The following is a 24,242-nucleotide window of genomic DNA, read 5'->3' as shown; positions in this document are numbered from 1 at the left end:
TGTCTTTGGATGTGGGAGGAAACCGGAGCACCCAGAGGAAACCCAAGCATTCCACAGGAATGACTCCTTGGAGCAGGGGGTTCCCAACCTGGGGTTTACGGACCCCTTGATTTTATTAGTCCATGGCTTAAGAAGGGTTGGGGATCCCTGCCTTAGAGGATGCCGGGGTTGAACTCCAAACGCAGCCCCGAGTGGTTAGCGCAACACTGTTAAAGCTGTGCTGGGGGTGGGCTGCGTTCGAGGGAGTTTGGAGTGAATTATTGTTTGATTGTAGAGCCTCATTCAGTGGAGAGGTAACTGTAACATGTTTGTTAATTGTACTAACAGGGTCCGAGCTGTGGTGCTGATTTGAAGCTAGTGGGCTGTGCCATGTCCACTAACTCCAGCCATCTGCCCACACGCATCTGACTTCCTTCTCCCTTGTCTGTTTCCCGCACAGATGTCCAGTTCTCCGCTTTCCAAGAAGCGCCGTGTGTCCGTGTCTGCCGCAGAACCAAAGACTGCTTCCAACTGCTCCTCCATCAACTCTTTACGGAGTGAATCCCCAGCAACTCCTGCCAACGTGAGTGCTTCCCGGATGCACGAGAGGTTGAAGGCTAGTGGCATCCTCAGTTTGCTGAGTTTGGATTCTGGTAGCCTCTAGCTTGGGAGTGAAAGTTGGGTGGGGGAAAATGGGGGTGTCCAGGTGGTATGTGGGCTTGGACTCCTTGATGGAGAGGGCAGCGGGTAACCAATATGTGAAGAGGAGGGCCATGAGCTCGCTACTACACTTGTACAAGGACAGTGCCTTTATGTACACTATACAGGGTGGCGGATGGTAGAGACTGGGTCCAAATACACATCTCACATTGAACCTATTCGTTAACTGAAGCCCATCCGAGGCAGCACAGCAACATTTATTGCCAACGCTGCTATCACGAGACGGGTTCTATTTCAAACTCTGGTGCTGTCTGCACATGGAGGTAGCCCATTGGCCTGAATGGCAGTTGTGACTCATTCCAAGGGTGTGCCAGTGGTTTGGGTGGCCTCTGAATTCCACCCCTCCGTCCCCACCCTCCCCCCCTGGTGTGCAGCTGACTGGGAACAGTTGATGGGATTGTGCAGGGAGCAGGGAAAAAAGAGGGTAATGGGATAGTATACACTCAGTGGGCTGAGTATCCCACTCTCCAGTACAAAAGTCCAAAGATGTTCCCCTTTCCAGCAACAATAAATATTCAGTCACTTCTCCCACATTCTCAAGTTCTTTACAACATTACAGGCCATCATTTATTCAGTTTTCTCTGATATTGGAGGCCATTTGGCCCATTAAATCCAGGGTGGCCCCATTCCCCATCCACTCTCTGATTCTCCTTGTCACACACCCTGGATGGGGATGTTGTGATTTACAGCGGCTGACCCACCCCCACCCTCCCCCATGTGGTAGGGTTGCAGAAGGAAACTGGGGTACCTGGGATCCCACACAGGGAGCAGGTGCAAACTCCATTTGGGCAGACCGTGCCAGAAGTCAGGATCAAAAACCAGGATCTGGAAAGCCGGGCCTTTCCAGAGACTGCAGACAAGTGCACTATTGAATGAGGCCATCTGAATCCACACCAGCTCTTTGTGCAAACCATTCAATGTCAGTCCCCGCCCCTTCAACCATCCATCTCGGCACCCTTTACATTGCGATTAGAATTTCCCCTAAATCTTCTTGAGCACAACGCTGTATTCCCCCTAGACACGGGTCACCTCTCGGTGCGCAGGTGATTATTTCCTCCTGTTTATAAACTCGAGGTGGGCCTTGGGCGCTGAATTGTTGCTCACAGAGTGACTCGGCACCTTTTGGAGGCAGGGAGAGGAAGTAATCCTGGGAGCCAGCCGGTTATTTGATCTTTGCCCTTATTTGGTATAAGTGACTCAATTTGGGATTATGAGTCATTCACCATTACAGCCACTAAATTATGCATTACTCAGCCAGCAGGAAGTGAATTGTAGCGACCGAGGTTCCTCACCTTGCAGTGTTGTAGGTCGACCACTTTCCTTGACCAGTGCTTCAGCGTCTGGGTTGTCTGATCTTTGGGATAAAGGGGTGGGGAGGGATGTCTCTGTCGCTTAGCAGAGAAGTCCTTGAGGTCCAGTCAGTCAGGAGTGCATTGTAGCTTTGAGGAGGGTTGCCACGGGCAGGAGGATGGAGTGGGGGGGGGTGGAGAGAGGGCAGTTAGCAGAATGGAGTGTTTGCTTTTGGAGGATCGCTGTTGCCTGGGGTGTATTTTGGAGATTGAGTGACGGTACTTTCTGTTACTGGCAATCCACTTTAACATCTGGGACTTTGCACTCCTAGCAAGTGTGTATCAGAAACCTTTGTCTGCCTGACCCTGGGAGTGTGTGATATGACAGTGTGGAGGGAGCTTGACTGTCTGATCTCAGCTGTACGGAATGGGACAGTATAGAGGGTGTCTGACCTCAAGAGTGTGATGGGAGTGTAGAAGGAGCTTCACTCTGTCTCTGACCCCGGGAGTGTGTGATGGGACGGTGTGGAGGGAGTTTCACTCTGTGTCTGACCCTGGGAGTGTAGAGGGAGCTTCACTCTGTGTCTGACCCCAGGAGTGTGTGATGGGACGGTGTGGAGGGAGTTTCACTCTGTGTCTGACCCCGGGAGGTTGTGATGGGATTGTGTGGAGGGAAGTTCACTCTGTGTCTGACCCCAGGAGTGTGTGACGGATGGTGCGGAGGGAGCTTTACTGCTTGCCCTGAGGCGTCTCCAATGCTGATACTGACCTTGTTAATTGCAGGGTATGGCGAAGAATGGAAGTGATGTGGAAATTGACGAGGGACTGTACTCCAGACAACTGTAAGTGAGGCCTCTGGGAATGTTTGGGGTGTTGGGGGGAGGCATGTGGGGTGTGATGTGTGTCATGTGGGTGGATGCGAGGAGCTCTTTAACTGTGCCGTGCAAACCCATTATTTGCCTACTGTGTAAATACTTTTAGGTCCAAAAGCATTGCTGATGTATTGATCGGATCACTCTCTAACATTGCTACCTTCCCCTCCAACGTCCCAGTCGTCACTGATGTGTTCTGGGCCTGCTGCGGTGCTACTACTCGGCTTGTTGCCTGCTCTTTGGGGTCCTTGATTGCCTGCTTTAGGGAAGGGCCCCTACCCACCATTTCATTCAGCTGTTCAGGTGATGTTGCCCTTCAAGACTGCGCAGCCCGACTTGTTCCTCTTGTTACAACATCTATGCCCTTCAGTATCTTCACCAGGCCCACTTCTGTGTGATTCTCTCAGAGGAGACTGGATGAACTTAATGGCCTAATTCTGTCCCTATATCTTACGATGTAAACATTCCTTAGCTGTTATATTGCTAATTTAAGTCTTCCTAGCAGTGGAGCACAGAAACCATTGAGTCTGCTCCGCCATTCCATCATGGCTGATTTATACCGCAGCATATCTCGATAAACAAATAAAATCCTCCTGTCAACCCTTTTCTCCCTGTAACCTTTGACACCCCCACCCCTTGCCAATCAAGAACCTATCAACCTCCACTTTAAATATTCCAAATTAGTTGGCAATGAATTTCATAGATTCACCACACTCTGGCTAAAGAAATTCCTCCTCATCTCTGTTCTAAAGGGACGTCCTTCTATTCTGAGGCTGTGCTCTCTGGTCCTAGGCTCCCCCACTATAGGAAACATCCTTGCCATGTAAACTCTATCTAGGTCTTTCGATAGGTTCAGTGAAGGTTGAACCCAGGTAGCTAGTGGCTGTACCGCTGTGTGACTGTTTCACAGTTTCCCGGGGATTCCCCCTACTTGAATGCCCTCCTATCCCAGGGAGAGTAGACCTTAATGTTCCTCAGTTTCCAGCCCTGGGACTGCTTGTAGGCGTCAAAGTCTTTTTCTCTGAAAGGGATGATGGGTTGTGTGAGCTTTAACCTCCCTGCTTTTCCCCAGGCTCTTCCATGGATCTGGCCAGTCTTCACGGAGGCTTCAATGGCCATTCGTATTGTCCTCCCCTCTCTTTCCCTGTTCCTTCACTGAGTTTGGCCTACCTTCAGAGAAGATCATCTGTGTGTCCAGCAGATCTTTAAACAGCTCCTGCCCCTCTTGCCTCCCCCCTGCCCCCTCAGGGTGTGAGAAACCTAACGCTTGCACTGGCTTTGCAGGTACGTCCTCGGCCATGAGGCCATGAAGCGGATGCAGAACGCCAACATCCTCATCTCAGGCATGCGGGGTCTGGGCCTGGAGATCGCCAAGAACGTGATCCTGGGCGGGGTGAAGACCGTGACCATCCACGACCAGGGTGTGGCGCAGTGGGTAGACCTCTCCTCCCAGGTGAGCTGTGTCTCCTCCCCTGCCCGCCTCCCCTACTGAGCAAGTGCAGGGAACGTTTGTTATCAAAGACAATGTTATCAAAGACAAATGTACAATGGAGAGCATCTTGACTGCTTGTAGCAGAACCTGCTATGGAGGCTCACAAGAAACTGCGAGGGACCAGTGAGGGGATCGGCAGTGAGTAGTTCACAAACAGCTAACGAACTTCTCCGTCCAGGAGAGAGTGGGTGGGATGGGGTGCACAGCAAGACTCTGCCAGCTGGCCTTGAAAATGACCAGTAGACTCGCAATTACTGCAGGCACTAGAATCTGAGCAGAGGCAGTCTGCTGGGGGCGGGGGGGGGGGGGGGAATAGCAGGTTGAACAGGAGGGAAAATGTCCGACTTGCATTCAGGAATCAACAAGAGATTCTTTCTATCCTGCAGTGCCACTCAACCTGAGGGCCTCCAGTAGACAGGGCACTTTGAAGCAACGGGTAGTTTTGTTGATTTAAACGGTAGGCTCTGGAGTGGCGTTATCACCTCTCGCCCTCCCTGCCCATAGCCAGCCCTCGCTCCTTCTCGAAATGGCTTTGGCAGCATTCTGTCTGCTGGGGCATATTCCTGCTGAACACAGTAGGTACAGTTGTAAGATGAGATGGCACAGACCGCTTTTTCTGGACTGTTAGCGACAGAGTGGCGACCTGACATAAGTTGAGAGCTGTAGATATGGAGGGTGGCCAGATTTGTTTTACCAAGAGTAGAAGTATCAAATACACACTGGCAGTGTGTATGGGGGAGGGAGGTTTGGAAAGGGATTTGCTTCTGTGTTGGCTTCTCTGCTAAACATTACGGGCATTCCATGTGGAGATTCTTGCAGGCTGCCCCAGCACGTCCTGAGACTGTGTTGGTTGTTAATGCAAACGATGCCTGTTATTTCTGATGTATATTTGATGTTTCTGAATCCATCAGGATTAGACTTGTCAGTTTTGTTGCAGCACTACAGTAGAATCAGTAAAAATTACGAACAAAAGCAACAGATAGTGTAGAAGACGCAGAAAACTGATGGTGAAGGGGAAGAAGCTGTCCCTAAAACATTGAGTGTGGGTCTTCCGGCTGCGTAAGGGTGCGGAAACACGGGTCAGACGTAATGGTAGTAAATGGCCCGGGGGGGTGAGGGTCCTTAATTATGGAACGGCACCTTCCTGAGGCGCCTTGAAGGTGTCCTCAGTGGTAGCAGAGGAGTTGTACCCATGATGGAGCTGGCTGAATGGACGACCCTCCGCAGCCTCTTGTGATCCTGTCTGTTGGAGCCTCCCTACCTGGCTCTGATCCAACAGTCGGAATGCTCTTCACATTCAATGATCTGTAGAAATTTGGAGACAAGGTTTATACATTGATGTGAGAGGGTTGAAGTTCAAATGAGAGTTGCAAGACAAGTTACATTGAGTGTGGTGGGTCTCTGGAACATGCTTCTGGAGGCAGACACAATGGCAATGCTAAAGAGACACTTAGACAGAATAGGGGGATATACACCAGGAGGACACTGTACACGTGTTATTAATGCAAATATCTAATCAGCCAAATGTGGCAGCATCTTAATGCATAAAAACAAGCAGATGTGGTCAAGAGGGTCGGTTATAGTTCAGACAGAACATCGGAATCGGGAAGAAATATGACCTAAGTGATTTTGACTGGAATAATTGTTGGTGCCAGACAGGGTGGTTTAAATATCTCAGAAATTGCTGATCTGGGATTTTCATGGACAGCAGTCTAGAGTTTACAGAAAATGGTGCAAAAAACAACAATGCATCCAGTGAGCGGCAGTTCTGTGGGTGAAAACACCTTGTTAATGAGAGAGGTCAGAGGAGAATGGCCAGACCAGTGGAAGGTGACAGTAACTCTTTTAACGGTGGTGTGCAGAACAGCATCTTTGAGTGCACAACATTTCGAACCTTGAAGTCGATGGGCTACAGCAGAAGACCACATTGGGTTCCATTCCTGCACCCAATAGAGTGTCCACTGGTTGTAGATTACATGCAGGCATTGTGGTCAGCACAGACATGATGGGCCAAAGGGCCTGTTCCCTTACAGTCAGAGGCATTGCAGAGGGTTTCACCTGCTGGATGACACGCTTTTGAATTACAGCTAACTGTCGTTCTCTCCCCACCCAGTTCTACTTGAGCGAGGCTGATCTCTCAAAGAACAGGGCTGAGGTTTCACAGCCCAAGCTGGCAGAGCTCAACACCTACGTGCCGGTGACAGCCTACACTGGAGACCTGACCGAGGAGTATCTGCAGCAGTTCCAGGTATGAGGGTTGTAGGGCGAGGAGCGGGTCCTATAAACAAAGCCCAATAGCACTTCACAGAAGGGAGCTTTCAGAAAAGGTAATTTGCCAAGTGGGTAATGTCTGAAATGCAATTTCCTGCCCACTTCTTTGTCCTGGGCACATGATCTCTGTTTGCTGACCTGAGGGTTCGCTGTAGTTTTTGTTTATTGTGGGAGGCTGTAATGGCTGATGTGAGGATGCTGTCTATGATGGCGGTGATGACCTGAGCTTTAAGGGTGCGGAAACACGGGTCGTCAGCCTCGGCGGAGAGAGAAGCCGCGGTCAGTTTCTGCCCCTTCACCTTGTCTGTTTCTCTCGGCAGGTGGTGGTGCTCACCAACTCCAGCCTGGGCGAGCAGCTGCGGATTGGCGAGTTCTGTCACAGCAAGGGGATCAAGTTCATTGTGGCTGACACAAAGGGCCTCTGCGGGTGAGTGACGGCAAGGTCAGGCTGCTCAGAGGGTACCTCCTGCCGAACAGGATCTCCCTCATCCGCTGTGGGGTGGGGGGGGGGAGCTCACCACACTCTTCCCTCACTGTTGAGTGTCCTTTATGGAGTGAGCAACTGGAAGAACCCGTCACAGGGTCTTAAATAGAGATGTGTGTTATACATGTTCCACTACTACCCACCAACAATCACTCTCCACAGTCCCATTATCACTTTTCTTGTCAGGTTTCAGCAATGGAATCTTTGTCCTCTTTTTTTTGGCCTCCAGCCAGTCTCCTCATTTCCCCCACATAACTTCATCTCCCCTTTTCTCCTATCTAATTTCCTCTGTCTCCTATGTCCTGCTGCCCCTTTCTCCAACTTCCCCCCTCTGTTTCCCCCAGCTGGCTCCATCCTCCATCTCACTGCTTCACCCCCTGGGCACCAGCTCACCTTCCCCTGGCACGTTGACCCTCCTCGCCCATCCACCCTTGCGGATGCTGCGTGTCTTGCTGAGGTCCTCCATTTACCCTGCAGAAGTGGGCCATTTGGCCCATCACATCCATGCCAGCCCACTACACCTCCAGTTTCCCAGCCCTGGGTCTAGTCTGTACCTTTCCCTGCCTTCCCCATTCAAGTGCTCATTGGCTCTGCCTCTACCACCCCTGCAAGCAGAGCATTCCAGATTTCAAACCCCTCCCCCCCCCCCGGGGAAATGTTCCTCCTCTGATTCCCCCCCCCCTATACAACCAACCCCTCCAAAGTTCAAAGTGCTCGTAGAACACAGCAGGCTTGGCAGCATCTATAGGGAGAAGCACTGTCGACGTTTCGGGCCAAGACCCTTCGTCAGGTCTCGGCCCGAAACGTCGACAGTGCTTCTCCCTATAGATGCTGCCTAGCCTGCTGTGTTCTACCAGCATTTTGTGTGTGTTGTTGTTTGAATTTCCAGCATCTGCAGATTTCCTCATGTTTGCCCTCCAAAGTTCAAAGCAGGTCTATTGTCAAAGTCACCATAGACTATCCTGATTTTCTTGCAGACATTCACAGTAGAACAAGAAGTGCAATAGAATCAATGAAAAACTACACAAAGATTGATAAACAACCGATATGCAAACACAACACAAACAAATAACATAATACTCAGTGCAGCAGCTTTCCCACTTTTAAAAGCTCCTGTCATCGTCAGACACGGTGGACAAACACCAACACCGAGAACGTGAGTTATAAGGTCCCTGAAAGAGAGTCCGTAGGTTACGCTCACTGCTCAATTCTATGTTGAGGTGAGTTGAGTTATCCAGGCTGGTTCAGGAGTTCGGTTGAAAGGTAAAAACTTCCTGAACCCTGTGATGTGGGACCTCCGGCTTGTGTACTACTTTCCCTATGGTAGTAGTGGGAAGACAGCATGTCCTGGGTGGTGGGGGTCCTCGATGATGCTGCTTTCTTGTGACAGTGCCTTAATCCATCCCTTCCAGTTCAAGGCACATCTGCTATAGCGAATAGTTTCCCACCATCTAACCTGCCGATATCCTTCGTAACTCTGCACACCTTTATCACATCTCCCCTCAGCTCACTGTATCTTTCCATCCTAGGGAATTTCCTCTTCACTCTCTCCTCAACAATCGCCACCTTCCCATAGTGCAGTGAGCAGAACTGAACCTTGCTGTGGTTGAGGCTTGGCCAGCATGTTTATAGTTTCTACCATAACCTCTCGATTTCGTACCTTCTAGTTCCTTCATATTTCTCTAGTTCCTGCATTTCTGCAGGTTTGTGCCTCCATCTCCCTCTTGCTGTCGGAAGCCTTCACAATGTTCTGATAGCTTTATCATCTCATCGGGAGTATTCTTATTTAGTCAGTTTGAAAAGTACATGTGTTATCGAAGTATGTGTGCAGAACCCTGAAATTCATCTTCCCCACAGACAGGTACAGAACAAGAAAACCATGGAATCCGTTCAAAGAAAGACAGCAACCCCCCCCCCCCCAGTGCACAGCAAAACAAATTGAACTATCGGCAACAAAAAATGAGGAAAAACAACCCAGAACGCAAGAAGCCAGGCGTTATTTGTTATCTGGAGGCAACCTAGATTCAAAATAGTAACCAAAAAAAGTGACCAGGAATACATAATGTGAACTACATAGTTCAATCCACAAATCACATCAATTAAACCTTACCCAGGAACTCCGGCACCATCCTCTGACAGCTTGGGGGTGGGGGGGGTGGGGAGAAACTATTCAGATGCTGACGCCTTCCTCCAGCGGCAGTGAGTCAGAGGGAGAGACATCCTCACAGCATTCCCATCTTTTTCTAGTCAGTGCTATCATCCTCTTCCCAACTTTTCTGAAACCTCTTTTCTCACCACTGTTACAGAATGTGAAAATTACCAACCTAGTCTATTCAATCAACTTGTCACTACTTGGCAGCCCCACGTCCCTATTTTTGTCGTTAGCTGGACCTTATCAGCGATGCTTAGTTTCTTTACCCACGTGGATTTGTACTCCTGATCAACCTTGTTCTAATAGGTGGCATAGTAACATAGTGGTGAACCTAGTGCTTTACAGTGCTGGTGATCGCCGATCTTGGTTTAATTCCCCATGCTGTCTGTGAGGAGTCTGTATGTACACAACATGATTCATCCCCTCAAAACCTGGGGTCTTGCCACCCTATCAGAAGGAAATGGCCCATTACCGCTCTCTAGAGCACAGACATGGCGTGCCTGGAAAAAGGAGGAGAAGCAGGAATCTGCTGGATTATTTCCCACTGCTGCCTGTATGCAGTTTGTACATTCTCCTCATGGCTACTCTGGGTGCTTCGCTTTCCTCCCACAGTCAAAGATGTGGTAGGTGTGCAGGTTAATTGGTCGTTGTGTATTGTCAGTGATTAGACTAGGGTTAAATAGGTGATTTGCTGGGCATGTGGCTCATTGGGCCAGAATAGACTGTTCCATGCTCTGTCTCTAGATGAGCATCAATGTGGTGAACTGAATGGCCTGTTTCTGTGCTCTATGACTAACTGTACTCTGCACAGTACAACTCAATCTGACTGTAGGCTACCGAGCTGTAACTTGAACCAGCTCTGTTACTAATAACGAAATCCTTGTTTCTTCTTCTCCCCAGGCAACTGTTCTGTGACTTTGGGGAGGAGATGATCGTGTTGGACACCAATGGTGAGCAGCCTCTGAGTGCCATGATCTCAATGATCACTAAGGTAGGCATCGAGTCCCCTTTGTTCAAATCTCCTCTCTGCCCTCCTGTCCATCACTGACGCCATTGCCCTGTGTTTCAGGACAATCCCGGGGTGGTGACCTGCCTGGACGAGGCCCGGCATGGGTTCCAGACGGGCGACTTTGTTACCTTTACCGAGATCCAGGGCATGCAGGAGCTGAACCAGTGTGACCCAGTGGAGATCAAAGTCCTAGGTCAGTGCACGCCCGACTGCTCCTCACTCAGACGGCCTCCTCCCCCGAATTTAAAAGGACCAGCCAAGAAAACTGATAATCCACTATTCAGTTACTTAGAAATCCTGATATTCTGGCTCCCATTTCTCACTTTCTAGAGCAAGGGTTCCGAACCTGGGGTCCACTGACCCCTTGCTGAATGGTATTGGTCCATGGCATGTAAAAGGTAGCTCCTGCTCTAGAGTTTCTTGGACTCTCATTTCCAACTCTTGCCCCTTTAAATCTCAGGTTAGTGTAAATATCTCAGGCTCTTATGTAATACCTTAAAGTGGTTATTTCAATTAATTCCAGCTATTTGCAATCTTAAGAGAGATTCTGCTGGAAATGGAGAAACTCAGCAGGTCAGGCATGTCCTGATCAGAGAGTCAGGCAGTGTCCCTGTGAAGGGTCTCGGCCCGAAACGTCGATTGTTTTTTTTCCCCCCTATCACTGATGCTATCTGACCATCTGAATTCCTCAGTATTTTGTGTACAATTGCAGTCTTTAAGCTTTGTCCAGACTTGTTATATAAGATCATCATTTTCCAGTGCTCTTGGTGAGGTTAAATGGAAACTGTGGCTGCAAAACTCTCAATGTCCCCGACTCCTGGTGTGTTCAGAACCAAAACCCTATTCTCCTGGTCCACAGCCCTATCCCACTTGCACTCTAGTGCCCACTTTTCATTTACATTCTGGACCTCAAACCAGCCAGAAGCGGGGCCATTAATTATTGCAAGCTACATAATTAATACCTGGGGCATAACTGCACAGTACAGTTCCTTTGGCCCATGATGTGCCAACCTTTTAACCTCCTCTGCAATCAACCTAAATCTTCCCTCCTACACGGCCCTCCATTTTTCTATCATCCATGTATCTGTCGTTCTTACTGCTGGTGTGTCAGAAGTCCGATATGAGGTGATTGTAAACCAGAGAGCTCGAGGCAATTTCCAGCACATAATTTATTGCATTACGTTTCCAAGTGAAAAGATAAAATCAATACTGTTCTCAAATAGATCACTACCAACCATTGCTGAGGAGAAAGTCCCCATGCTTTATGGAAAATGTTACCTGATGTGAAAATCCAGTGGTGGGGGAAGCTTGGGGCCAAATGGAAGGACGTCGTTTTAAAACAGATAAGAAGGAATTCCTTTAGCCAATGGCTGGGTGGATCTGTGGAATTCATTACCACAGATGGCAAAGTGAGACTTCGGAGGTTGATAGGTTCTTGATTAGTAAGAGCTTCAAAGGTTACGGGAAGAAGGCAGAAGAATGGGGTTGAGATCAAATGGTGGAGCAGACGTGATGGGCCTTGTGGTCTAACATTTGCCAGTCCAGAGAGCTTTTGTTAGGTTATGTAGTCATGCCTGCCTTATAGATTTGACAGGTACTCTAAGGTCTTGTCCTCACACACCTGCAGGGTGTTGCCGGCTAGCCTGAGTTCATGCCCAGCACTAGCATGAGAAAGCGCTTGCCCCCTGTTAACACACTCTGGTAACTTCACCGTCTTCCTGTCTCGCCTCACAGGACCCTACACATTCAGCATCTGCGATACCTCTGGTTTCTCTGACTACGTCCGTGGTGGAATCGTCACTCAGGTCAAAATGGCCAAGAAGCTAAAATTTGTAAGTGCCTATCAATATTCCGACTGAAAATTTATGGTTGTGTTTTTATTGACTTGAGAGGCTGTTTGTCCAGCAGTTCCAATGGGAGCAACATCCATAGGGACATTGCTGCTTTGGAACGCAAGGGAAGCCCGCCAGTGGGTGGGGGAGAGCTGGGATGGGACACACACACACACACCAATGCACACCCCTGGGTAAATTACCTTCTCCCTTGAGCGGCACCTCCTCATGCTTTTGGGCATGTAGGCACGCCAGGATTTAGGACTTGGAAAATACCCTCATCAATTTCCTGCATATCCGTATCGGACACCCATCTGAAATGTTTCACTGGTGTGTGATAGTCAGTCATACAGCAAGGAAACAAGTGCTGAAGAAAATGCCCCATCTGAGCTGGTCCCATTTGGCCTATATCCCTCTGAACCTTTCCTACCCTACCTGTCCTGAGCACTTCTGGCAACCCGTTCCACAGGCAAAAGACCACATGGAGTCTGTTAGAAGAGCGGGTGATTTATTGAAAACGGTGTGCGCACCAGGAGTCCAACCAAAGCTGATCCACCTGGATGAGGACTCAGTAGAGCATTTACATTCTCAGTTGATAAGATTCCCAGTAAAACTATATTTTGAGAACAGTGTGACTACAGAAAGATTTAGTTAAACAATAGTCTAGGTCCCGACGACAGAGTAAAATGCTTATCCACAGGTGTATGCTAGAACATAATTAGTCAAGTTACTGAACCTTGGGTGTTGCATTTCGTGTCTCTGCTTTAATCTGCTGTTCCCTGTTAACACAATCCACATCCCTATTTACTATGAAATCCTTGGTTTCCTTGGCTGCATAAGACGACCTCTGGCCCTCACATTATTGCAGCTGTCTCAACTGCTTCTGGTAGCCCATTCCATATAAACATCAACTTCTGCATGAAATACTGCTGTTTGGGTCTCTTTTAAACCTTACCCCCGCCCCGTTAAACCTAAACCTTCTGGTTTGTGTTCCCTTTCCAGAGAGAGACAGTGCGTTTGCCCTATCCGTACCCCTTAATATTCTGTCATCATCATTGTGACGTAGGTGGTCATGATCCCGTGACCAATGCTTCAACAGAAACGGTTTTCCATTTTCCATTGCCTTCTTCTGGGCAGTGTATTTGAGACAGGTGACCTCAGCCATTATCAAACCTTTTAGATATTGTCTGCCTGGCATCAGTGGTTGCATCACCAGGATTTGTGATGTGCTCGTACGACCATCCACCAAGTGGATGCTAAGCAGGTGCTACACCTTGCACAAGGGTGACCTGTAGGCTAGCGGAGGGAAGGAGCACCTTACACCTTCTTTGGTAGAGACATATCTCCACTCTACTGCCTAAATTATTCGATATACCTCTGTAAAGATTAGTTTTATTTGTCACCTGTATATTAGAGCATACAGTGAAATGTCACAGTCCAAAGATGTGCTGAGGGAAAGCTCTGAGTAAAGTGGCATGCCCATAACTTAACTCTTTCTAATGGGGGAGTAAATGTGACCACCCAGAGGCAACCCACCCTGTCACAGGGAGAACATGCACGCTCCTTTACAGTCCACAGTGCTAACTCCAAAATCAGTCAGGGTCCAATTCTCACCACTGTAAGGTTCAAAGGTACATCTAATAGACAATAGGTGCAGAAGTAGACCATTTGGCCCTTCGAGCCTGCACCGCCATTTTGAGATCATTGCTGATCAATTACTGTCAATACCCAGTTCCTGCCTTGTCCCCATATCCCTTGATTCACCTATCCAGCTACCCTCCAGGGTATAAAGTCCCAGCCCACCAAACTCCCCCTAATACTCATAAATTATAGCTCTTTAATAGTACAACCTGAATAAACCTATCCCTCCTTAACATCTCACCGCCCCCCCATTGTGCATACATGCTCTCAATGTATGCACAGGAGCAATGAAAAACTTGCAGCAGCTTCACGGGCACTGAGCATTCAAAGAAAAACAAAGTCTTAGCGCATTCACAGTTAAGTCTCAGCACTTAACAGTTTGCACATGTACATAGCTAAGATGTTTTTTAGTAAGTACTGTACTAATTTTATGTATTGCACTGTACAGCTGCTGCAAAAAAATTCATGACATGTGAGTGATGATAAGGTTAAAGTTCATTTTTAATAAAGTATACAGCTTGAGAGAATTTCAAGTTGTATGCTTTAATAATAAAAATGAACCTTAACCTTATGATAAACCTGATTCTTATATGGGTCTCTATTGTGGACAGAGAGTGGGAAGGGGGCAAGGAGAGGGGAATCATAGATGGGGAAAAGGGGGGAGGGAGAGGGCAGGGAGCTGGAGGCAACAGACATTTTGTAATGATCAGTAAACTAAATGACCTTTACTGTTTTGGAGCTGGGTGTATCTGCCCCGTGCTCATTTCCCCATCTTGGCACTCTTTCTCTGCCACCTGCCTTACACCCCTCCCACGGCACACCACCCTGGGCATTCCCAACATCTTTTGCTCCTGCCACATTTGCAAACCCTCTCTCTGCTCCACAATACTGTGTAAAAGTCTCGGGCATCCCAGCTATAAATATATGTGCCTAAGACTTTTGCACGATACTGTAGATTATACACAAAAGTTACAAGAAAGAACACAAAACAAGCAAGGATAATTTTAGGCGGAGTGATTAAAGTGTGGCTAAACTAGTGATCAGTGTTATGCAGGTTGGTTCCGGAACTGAATAGTTGAAAGGAAGTGGCATGGGACTTCAGGCTTCTGTCTCTCCTACCTGATGGTGGCTCAGGGCTGTTAAGATGCCTGCCTTTAACTGTATTTTCCCCTTTTCTTTAACAGCCTTCCTTCCACACCACCCCCCCCCCCCCCCCCAAACTATGGCATAGGTCTTTACCACAAATGTATCAAATTAAAATCAGAGTGGAGTTAATGTAACATGGACAAGTACAAGTGCCAGGAAAAACTTATTTGCAGCATGTCATAGGCACGCACAACTTCACAAGGAAAGCACCAGTCCCAGCAATATTCTCTTCAATCTTTTCACCTGTTTCCAGCTGAATAACTAACATCCTATCTATAGCAGAGTCGCACAACCTCTCCACAATATTTCAGCAATACCTTCATGAGTAGAGTTGAGGTCGAGCACTGACAGGTCGGCGATCTGCTGCAATCGATATATGGTCTGAATTTTCACCTTGTTTACTGTCTTCCCCTAGAAATCCCTTAAAGCCTCACTGGAAGCACCCGACATCCTGACCACAGACTTCGCCAAGTTCGAGCATCCCCCACAGATGCACCTCGGCTTCCAGGCCCTGCACGAGTTTGTGAAGAAGAACTCTAACTTGCCCCGGCCTTGGCATCAGGTACAAGAGGGGACTGTGGGCTTTGGGTGCAGCCATGGGGTAGAGGAGGAGTTCCCAGCCCCTCCCTCCTTGCTTTGAAGTGATGTGTGCACTTTGTGTGCGGGGATGGAGGGTTGTGTTTGTGTGTCTGTGATAATGTCTAATCTGTTCTGTTTGTGATGAGTGAATTCCTCTGTTTTCAGCCCAAGGAATGAATAACAGAAAAACGTTAGAACCCCAAAGCCTCCGTCCCCCTCCCATGCACGAGCAGCAACAAAAGCATCAGGGCCCCCCCCCCCCCAACCCACCCATCATGCAAGCAAAACCAAGCTCCTGAAGATCATGATCTATGCCCCTTTTAAAAACTACTGAGCGTTCCAGCACATCGCCATCTCAACAGGCTCTCGATCTCCCTAACTGGGGCTGGGGGGGGGAGAGGGAGCCCAATAGCTTGCTGTTTCAATGTTACAATCTGCATCGTCGCTTATTTGAGCTCCCCAGCTTGGAGCCAACAGACTGTCACTCAGCATCAAGTGAGAGAGAAAGTGAAGAGGCTCGCTGCCTTGATGTTTTGATCTCCCATGATGTTTCAGTCAGCAAGGAATCGGGTCACCCACAGGGCCGCACTCTGAAGTCTTCCAAGCTGCACCTGGAGATACTGGTGCAGGCCACTCAGCGAGTTCTGAAGAGCGAGAACCCACAGCCCATGTAGAACGTAGTTTGAGCACAGCTGTAGATTATGGACTCCCAGAAGAGGGAAAAGAAAAGACATGAAAAAAGCTGGATGAACTGGAAGAAGTTGCCTGGTCTGCAGAAACTTCTGACGCCATCTTTAGCTCCTTCCCTATGTATTTGTCATGTGTGGAAGTTGTGGTAAGGCAAGGATAGCCTGGGGTACTCAAGTGAGACCGCCTGAGACAGCTCTGCTTATTACAGACGAGATAGACTGGGATGATTGTGGCAAATGTCAAACAAGTGAGGCCTCTGTAGTGAGACTTTTCCAGAAAGTTCTTCCCAAAACAGTGCACTTTTACCTAATGGGGGTGCCAGAGACATAAGAATAATGGAAGAGTGTGAAACTCTTGTCTTTACTAACTTCAAAATATCATCAACTGCCCGCTTGAAATTTCGATCCACACACTTCTTTTGTGAGTGGGGATTGATCTTGCAAGTAAGGAATTCATGTACAATTTAAAGTATAATGATCACTATTGCCAACTCTGTATAAAAGTGGCAGTTTTTTTCTCTCAGAACTTGAGAAAGTCACAGTGTGGGTGACTGGGCCCACGCTGTTCTCCTTGTGCACAAGTAAAATGAAAAGAGTGCTTGAGTCATAAGAGTTTGTGTCTTCTGGGCCCAGTCATTTTATTATCGGTTAGGTTAGTTACTTTTGGGCCAGCTGGCTCGGATGGGGTAGGTGGCCGAGTGCTAAAGAGCTGCGCTGATCAGCTGCTTGGAACGTTCACCGGTATCTCTTAACCTCTCAGTTCGGCAGTTTGAGGTGTCCACCTGCTTTGAGCAGGCTTCAATTTTACCGACTTCTAAGAACGAGGTAACCTGCCACAATGGCAATTGTCTAGTAGCACTTGCGTCCACTGTGATGGGGTGCTTTGAGAGGCTGGCGATGAAACGAATCAACTGCCTCAGATGTGACTTGGTTCTGCTTCAATTTGCTTACCAGCAAAACGGGTCCACAGCAGATACTATTTTGGCTATTCATTTAAACCTGGAACATCGGGACAGCAGAAATGCACGTGTCAGGATGCTCGTTAGCAACTACAGTTCTGCATTCAATTCAATCATCCCCTGAAAGCTGATTAATAAAGCTTGAAGACTTTGGCCTCAATACCTCCTTGTGTAATTGGATCCACTATTTCCTCAGTTGCAAACCCCAGTCAGTTCGGATTGGCCATAGCCTCCATCAGCATAGGTGCACCACAAGGCTGTGTGTGTAGCCCACTGCTCTACTCGCTTTACACTTGTGACGTGTGGCTGAACACCATTACAATATTCAAGTTTGCTGCTGAAGAGTGAGAACGCACAGCCCATGTAGAATGTTGTTTGAGCACAGCTGAATCAAAGGTGAGACAGATCAGCATATAGGAGGGAGGCTGAGTGATGCCATGACAATAATCCCTGTATGTCAGCATGGCTAAGCTGATTTGTGACTTCAGGAGGAAGAAACCGCAGGTCCGTGAGCCTGTCCTCATCAGGGGATCAGAGGTGGGGAAGATCGACAACTTTAAATACCCCAGTGTTATCGTTTCAGAGAATCAGTACTGGGCTCAGCACGTGATGCAATTATGAGAAAAACACGGCAGCACCTCTACTTCCTTGCAGAAGCTTGCAAATATTCGGCATGACATCTAAAACTGACAAATATATTTTCTGGTTGTATCGTCGCCTGGTATGAAAATAACAATACCCTTGAATGAAAACTCCCACAAAGTAGTGGATATGGGCCAGTCCATTGTGGGTAAAGCCCTCCCCACCATTTAGCACGTTGACGTAGAGCACTGTCACAGAAAGGTAACATCAATCATTGGGGACCCCCCCCCCCCCCCCCCACTACCCTGGTCATGCTCTCTGCTGCCATCAGAAAGAAGATTCTCAGGAACAGTAATTACCCCTCAACTTGAACCAGAGAAAACTTCACTTACCCCATCACTGAACTGTTCCCACAACCAATGGACTCACTTTCAGAGACTGGTCATCTCATGTTCTCTGTTTATTATTTATGTGTTATTATTTTTTCTCATTTTATTGGCGTGGTTTCTTGTCCTTTGCACATTTTAGCCATCCAGATTGGGTGTGATCTTTAATTGATCTGTTGTGTTTCTTGGATTTACCATGTGTGCTTGCAGAAGTTACTGGTATGCACTTTGATAATCAATTTACAATGAAGCAGACAGTGGGTTTGCTCAGGGTCGCCATGCATTCCAGTGCCAAGGTAACGTCAATATACTTTATCTTGAGTGAACTGCTCCCTTCACCTGGTTGAATCGGGGGGTTGGAGCTACGCGGTACATGGTGGGACTCCGCAGATTGAAGTAAAACAGAGATGTAGGACGTGATGGTCTGAAGGTTCTGGCACAGGCACACAGGGTGGGAATCTGATGTGCTAGCCTTCATTAGGACATTGAGTATGGGTCACTTCACCAGAAAGGATGATACTTGTACTGAGGGTCTTGATTAAATGTTCCCCAGAGTGGGAGGCATCTGTGTAGGGTGAGAGCGAAGTGCAAAGGGCGGTGGGTATGTGGGACAAACTGCCGAAGAGAGTGGTAGAAGCAGGGATCGTTAAAAAGACACTTGGACAGGTGTGTGGATAGAAATGATTTGGAGGGGAATTGGGTTTGATATCACTGGCATATGTCGGGAAATTTGTTATGCGGCTGAGGTACATAATGGAAGGTAAATCACAGAAGGAAGTGTGTCTGTATGTGCATTTGTGTGTGTATTAAAATTTTAAAAAACAGTGCAAAAAGAGAATAAGGTAATGTTCATTCAAGGGCCAAACGTGGGCAAATTGGTCTCTCTCTTTGTAAGCCTGTTTAACTGACTGTGTCATTACTGAACTGTATTAGATCAATGGCAAGAAGTGGCAAATATGCACGTGTGTGGCCTGGATGGTAGCTCCCATGTTAAGTAGGCCAGTATGTACCATTGCTAACATAACTTGGGTTTAAGCATACTATTTCATTGCTCTGTGCAATATAACAGTCACCAGTCTAACCCTAAATAAGCTGCAGGTGCATGTATTCCTCCAGCATTTTGTGTGTATTACCAGTCTAATCCTTTTCCTCCTCCGCTTCCCCTTTCCCAACCCCTACCAGGGTGATGCCGATGAGCTGCTCAATCTGACCAAGGGAATAAACGAGAAGGCGCCGTCCTGCAGCCGCCTGGAGCTGAACGAGGCCCTAATCAGGAAGATGTCCTACGTGGCAGCGGGAGACCTGGCCCCCGTCAACGCCTTCATAGGTGGGGTGGCGGCACAGGAAGTGATGAAGGTACTTTGTGTGGAATATACATGTCCAGTATATTATGTATGCCCACGACAAACGTGAGCCACCCCTCCCAATCCTGGGCATACATTACATGCAGTATTGATGCTGGGGAAAATCGCTTTTGCTGCGTTGTGTAAAGTGAAGTTATATATGGCAAAATAAAACTGCATGATTTCAGTGCAAGTTGAGGGAGATATTAGTCCAAGGTGATGCTAAGGGAAGAACCTGATGGCAGTGGGGCAGAAGTTAGTGAACCTTGAGGTGTGGGGAGGTTGAACCTGCTCACCCTTTCCACCGCAGGTGGGGTGGAGGTGCGTCTCTACCTAAGGAGGTGTAAGGCGCTCCTTCTCTCTGAGCCTGCAGGTCACCCTTGGGCAAGATGTAGCAGCCACTGAGTCCCCCTGATCAGGTTCACGTGAAGCCATGGGAACAGATGGTGGATGGTCGTATGAGCAGCTGGTCCATATCATGTTCTGGTTATGCAGCCACTGACACCAGGCAGACAATACCTGAAGAGTACTGATCATGGCCGGGGTCACCTGTCTTGTAAAAACACTGCCCAGAAGAAGGCAGTAGCATACCACTTCTGTAGGAAAATTTGCCAAGAACAGTCATGGTGGTGGAAAGACCATGATTGCGCATGTCATACGACACGACACATAATGAACAGATGATTATATTTGCCTGACTGTACCCTAAGAATCACAGTCTGTGTGTGGAGTTTGCATGTTCTCCCTGTGACCACACAGTTCCCATTTTGCATTGCATGAATACTGCCTGGCTACATTGGGTGACATTCTGGTTCCTGTACTACGAAGATCAAACCAGAGAGAATGCGGAAGAAATTGACGCTATGTTAGTGGCATTGCCGAGATTGCATAAGCTGTGGATGTTTTCTCTGGAGAGCTGGAAGCCCAAGGGCAACCTTCAGAAATTCATCAAAACATGAGATATAGGTAAGGTAGGCTGTCATAACATTTTGCCCAGGTTTGTCATCGTAATCATTACCTGTTGTGTCTTCTTATGATGTGGGTAATCTTGGTCTCCTTGACTATGATTATTCTCGGTGAATTTTCCTACAGAAGTGGTTTACCATTTCCTCCTATGCTGTGTCTTACAAGAGCTGCCAGAGGAAATGGTAACAGTGGGTATAATTCTTGCATTTAAACCACAGGTGAGCGGATGTATGGATAGGAAAGGGCTAGAGAGAGATGGGCCAAAGGCAGACAAGTGGGGTTATTGTTCATGGACAGCTTTGTTGGCATGGAAAAGTTGGACTGAAGAGCCTGTGTCTGTTCCAGTTCCACCTGGACTGGACTGAACTATCAAACCCACACACAAGTTTAGGGTAATCATTAGAGGGTTTCTGAAAATGGATTTTCTTCCCACCCCTCAGAATCCATTCTAGATTTCAGATTCCCTTGGGGTGGGAAGAAAATCCATTTTCAGAAACCCTCTAATGATTACCCTAAACTTGTTTCACAGTAACATCCTTGGTGACCAAGGGAGGGCATGCTGGGAAATGGAGTTGATGTGGGCTGAAGAGGCGTGTATGTGGGGAGGCTCGGGTCTTTTGGCTCTTTCAGTACTGTACTGCCTGTTGCTGACTGTCTCCTCTATCTTCCCTCTTTGCAAATTCAGTCCTGCACTGGCAAGTTCACGCCCATCCAGCAGTGGCTGTACTTCGACTGCCTGGAGTCCCTGCCCGAGGACGACGAGCCCCAGCTCACCCCCGAAGACTGCAACTTTGTAAGTCTGCCACATCGAAAGCGGGGTATCCAGTGCACATGTCGGCAGCTTCCCAGGGTGTGGTTTTGTGGCGTCAGGTCCGTGTGGTTTTAGGCAAGGGTTGAATTATGTCATTGGTTTGTTTCCTGTAATGGGAGAGTGTGAAAGAGTGTCCCGAGTCATGTTTGAAGGTGTTGTATGAACATTGTTATCTCCCTCTCAGACTGGTCTCCTTACCTGAGGCACCCCATGTTCGAAAAGGATCCTCCCGCCCCCACACGTGACTCAGTTGTCACAGGCAGCATTTATCAAACTGGTTCCCAGACAAAATCAGTGCAGCCATTGCCTCACAACTGCAGTGACCCTGGGTTTGATCCTGGCCTCTGCCACTGTCTGTGGGTGCTTGCGTATGGCTATATGCATCGTAGAATCTGCGAGAACAAAAAGGGTTGGAATAAAAATCTATGGGGTGGGTGCGGCAGAGGGGGGAGGAATTGTTAGTGTTTCGGGAGGAGGTTGTGAACCAGGAACTCTCTCTCTCTCTCTCCCCCCCCCCACACCACCGCCTTGTAGCCTCAGTGGAACGGTGGTTGACATTACCATCGCACAGCCCCAGGTGCTTCGGTTGGACCTACCTGGGGCACTATCTGCATGGAGTGACGCCACCAACCCTGGCGCATTCTCTGGCTTGGTCTCAGCCTCCTTAAAGTCCTGGCACCCTGTGCTCGCTTCGGCAGCACATATACTAAAATTGGAACGATACAGAGAAGATTAGCATGGCCCCTGCACAAGGATGACACGCAAATTCGTGAAGCGTTCCATATAAAAGAAAAGTCCTGGCACCCTGTGATCAACATGTAGAGTTGGTGCAGTGAAAGCAAACCAAATTGTCTGGCATAGATTCAACGGACCGAAGGGCCTCTTTTACGCTGAATCTCTTACTGTGAATTGTTCATAGATTCCTATCATGTTCAATCATTCCTATTCTGCTTTATCTCCCTCTGCTCAGAGGAACTGCCGCTACGATGGGCAGATTGCAGTGTACGGTGCAGCCATGCAGGAACGACTGTCCAAGCTGAAATATTTCCTGGTAAGTGCTCAGACCCAGAATGCACATGCTGAGGCTGTATAAGGTGTTGGTCAGACCACACATGGAGAGCTGTGAACAGATTGGGGCCCTTATCTAAGAAAGTGTATATTTGAGGGGGCTTAGAGGTTCATGAGAATGATTCTGCAAATGAAAGGATTAACGTACAAGGAGTGTTTGGCTCTGGGCCTGTACTCACTGATGCTCAGGGGAACTCATTGAAACCTATTGAATATTGACAGAGTGAACGTGGAGAAGATGTTTCTTCTTATAATGGGGGGAGTCTAGAACCGGAGGGCAGAACTTCAGAATACAAGTACGACCCTTTAGAACAGAGATGAAGAGGAATTTCTTTAGCTAGTGGCAAATTCCCTCTAATTTGTAATGACCAGTGTGCACAAAAAGTCTTAAGACAGTGGTGCCATTACAGCATTTCGGAGTTAATTTCTGTAAGGAGTCTCTATACACCCACGCCCTCCGATTTCCTCCCTCAATCTAAAGCCGTAGGTTAGTTGGTCGTTATAAGTTGTCCTGTGATTGGGTTTCTCCGGGGTTGCTGGTGTGCCGTGGCTCTTGGGATTGCAAGGGCCTACGCCGTGTTGTATCGCCAAGTAGAAATAAATCAGATAGACAGCCAGCACCTTTTCCCCAGGACAGAAACGGCGAATGTGGGGGGGCATCATTTTAATGTGATTGGAGGAAAGTATAGAGGCAACATTAGGTAGTGGTGGGTGGTAGAAGCAGATACATTGGGGACATTTAATACCTATATGAACTGTGTATTGTTGTGTTCTACAAATGACCATGTAACAGTATCCCTTCCCTGAGTCTTGCCCACTAGTGGAAACATATCCCCATTGGGCTCCCCTCAGCATCTCCTCTATTCCAGATTCTTCTAAACTTACAACATAGATCAACCCTGAGAGAAGACATCCTTATCACCCAAATCTCTCCTGACGGTCCTCAATTGCCAGTGTTACATGGTCCTACACAGGACACTGTGTGTCCACTACACACAGTACAGTCTCACCATCTCCCCATTCCTCACAGCTACTTTCACCCTCCCACTGTCCCTAACCTTATCCTGCAGATACTGGACTCGAGTGACAAGCATTTGCTGGAAGGAGGGGATTCTTGACGTTTTGGGTCAACTCTGTATTGGGATGCCAACATTTCCTTTCCACCACACATTCTGCTCAACCCAAAGAGCTCCAGTAGCTGATTTGTTGAGCCTCAGAGTCTTGTATGTTTCAGTAAGGTCACCCTACATCAATGTAAACTCAAGTGTTCATCTAAATGTTTTAGCTTGCTGCCTGGCCTGACCCTTAACTCAATAGTAATCTCCTACTGGGTCTAAGACAGTTCGTCTAGTACATAGAGAGGAAGGGTTTAGAAGACTACGGGACTGACTTTGTTGGGCATGATTAGCAGGGATGAGTTGGACTGAATGGTCTGTGATGCAACACCCCTCTACACTGTCCTATCACATATTCCCGGGGTCAGACACAGTGTGAAGATCCCTCCACACCGTCCCATCACACACTCCCGGGGTCAGACACAGTGTGAAACTCCCTCCACACCGTCCCATCACACACTCCCGGGGTCAGACACAGTGTGAAACTCCCTCCACACCGTCCCATCACACACTCCCGGGGTCAGACACAGAGTGAATCTCCCTCCACACCGTCCCATCACACACTCCCGGGGTCAGACACAGAGTGAATCTCCCTCCACACCGTCCCATCACACACTCCCGGGGTCAGACACAGTGTGAAACTCCCTCCACACCGTCCCATCACACACTCCCGGGGTCAGACACAGAGTGAATCTCCCTCCACACCGTCCCATCACACACTCCCGGGGTCAGACACAGAGTGAATCTCCCTCCACACCGTCCCATCACACACTCCCGGGGTCAGACACAGAGTGAAGCTCCCTCCACACCGTCCCATCACACACTCCCGGGGTCAGACACAGAGTGAAACTCCCTCC

General features: G+C 48.3%; 1 protein-coding gene and 1 non-coding gene across 2 annotated transcripts in view; both read left to right on the top strand.

Annotated features, from left to right (window-relative positions):
- LOC140716062 (ubiquitin-like modifier-activating enzyme 1) overlaps nucleotides 1-24,242 on the top strand; it is a 60,624-nt gene that overhangs the window by 15,630 nt on the left and 20,752 nt on the right. Inside the window, 12 exon segments of the mRNA XM_073028748.1 lie at nucleotides 440-562; nucleotides 2,772-2,830; nucleotides 4,145-4,313; nucleotides 6,466-6,600; nucleotides 6,944-7,050; nucleotides 10,160-10,250; nucleotides 10,329-10,461; nucleotides 12,003-12,100; nucleotides 15,303-15,449; nucleotides 19,265-19,438; nucleotides 21,077-21,184; nucleotides 22,173-22,253. Of these exon segments, the coding sequence (XP_072884849.1) occupies nucleotides 440-562; nucleotides 2,772-2,830; nucleotides 4,145-4,313; nucleotides 6,466-6,600; nucleotides 6,944-7,050; nucleotides 10,160-10,250; nucleotides 10,329-10,461; nucleotides 12,003-12,100; nucleotides 15,303-15,449; nucleotides 19,265-19,438; nucleotides 21,077-21,184; nucleotides 22,173-22,253 (1,425 nt within the window).
- LOC140716108 (U6 spliceosomal RNA) lies at nucleotides 21,885-21,991 on the top strand. The gene has a single exon (XR_012096251.1). It is a non-coding gene; the product is annotated as a U6 spliceosomal RNA (small nuclear RNA).

This window comes from Hemitrygon akajei, chromosome 24, assembly GCF_048418815.1.
Source record: "Hemitrygon akajei chromosome 24, sHemAka1.3, whole genome shotgun sequence".
NCBI classification, from domain to species: Eukaryota; Metazoa; Chordata; class Chondrichthyes; order Myliobatiformes; family Dasyatidae; genus Hemitrygon; species Hemitrygon akajei.
Note: the sequence above shows the minus strand (reverse complement) of the source record. Positions and strands in the feature narration are given on the sequence as shown.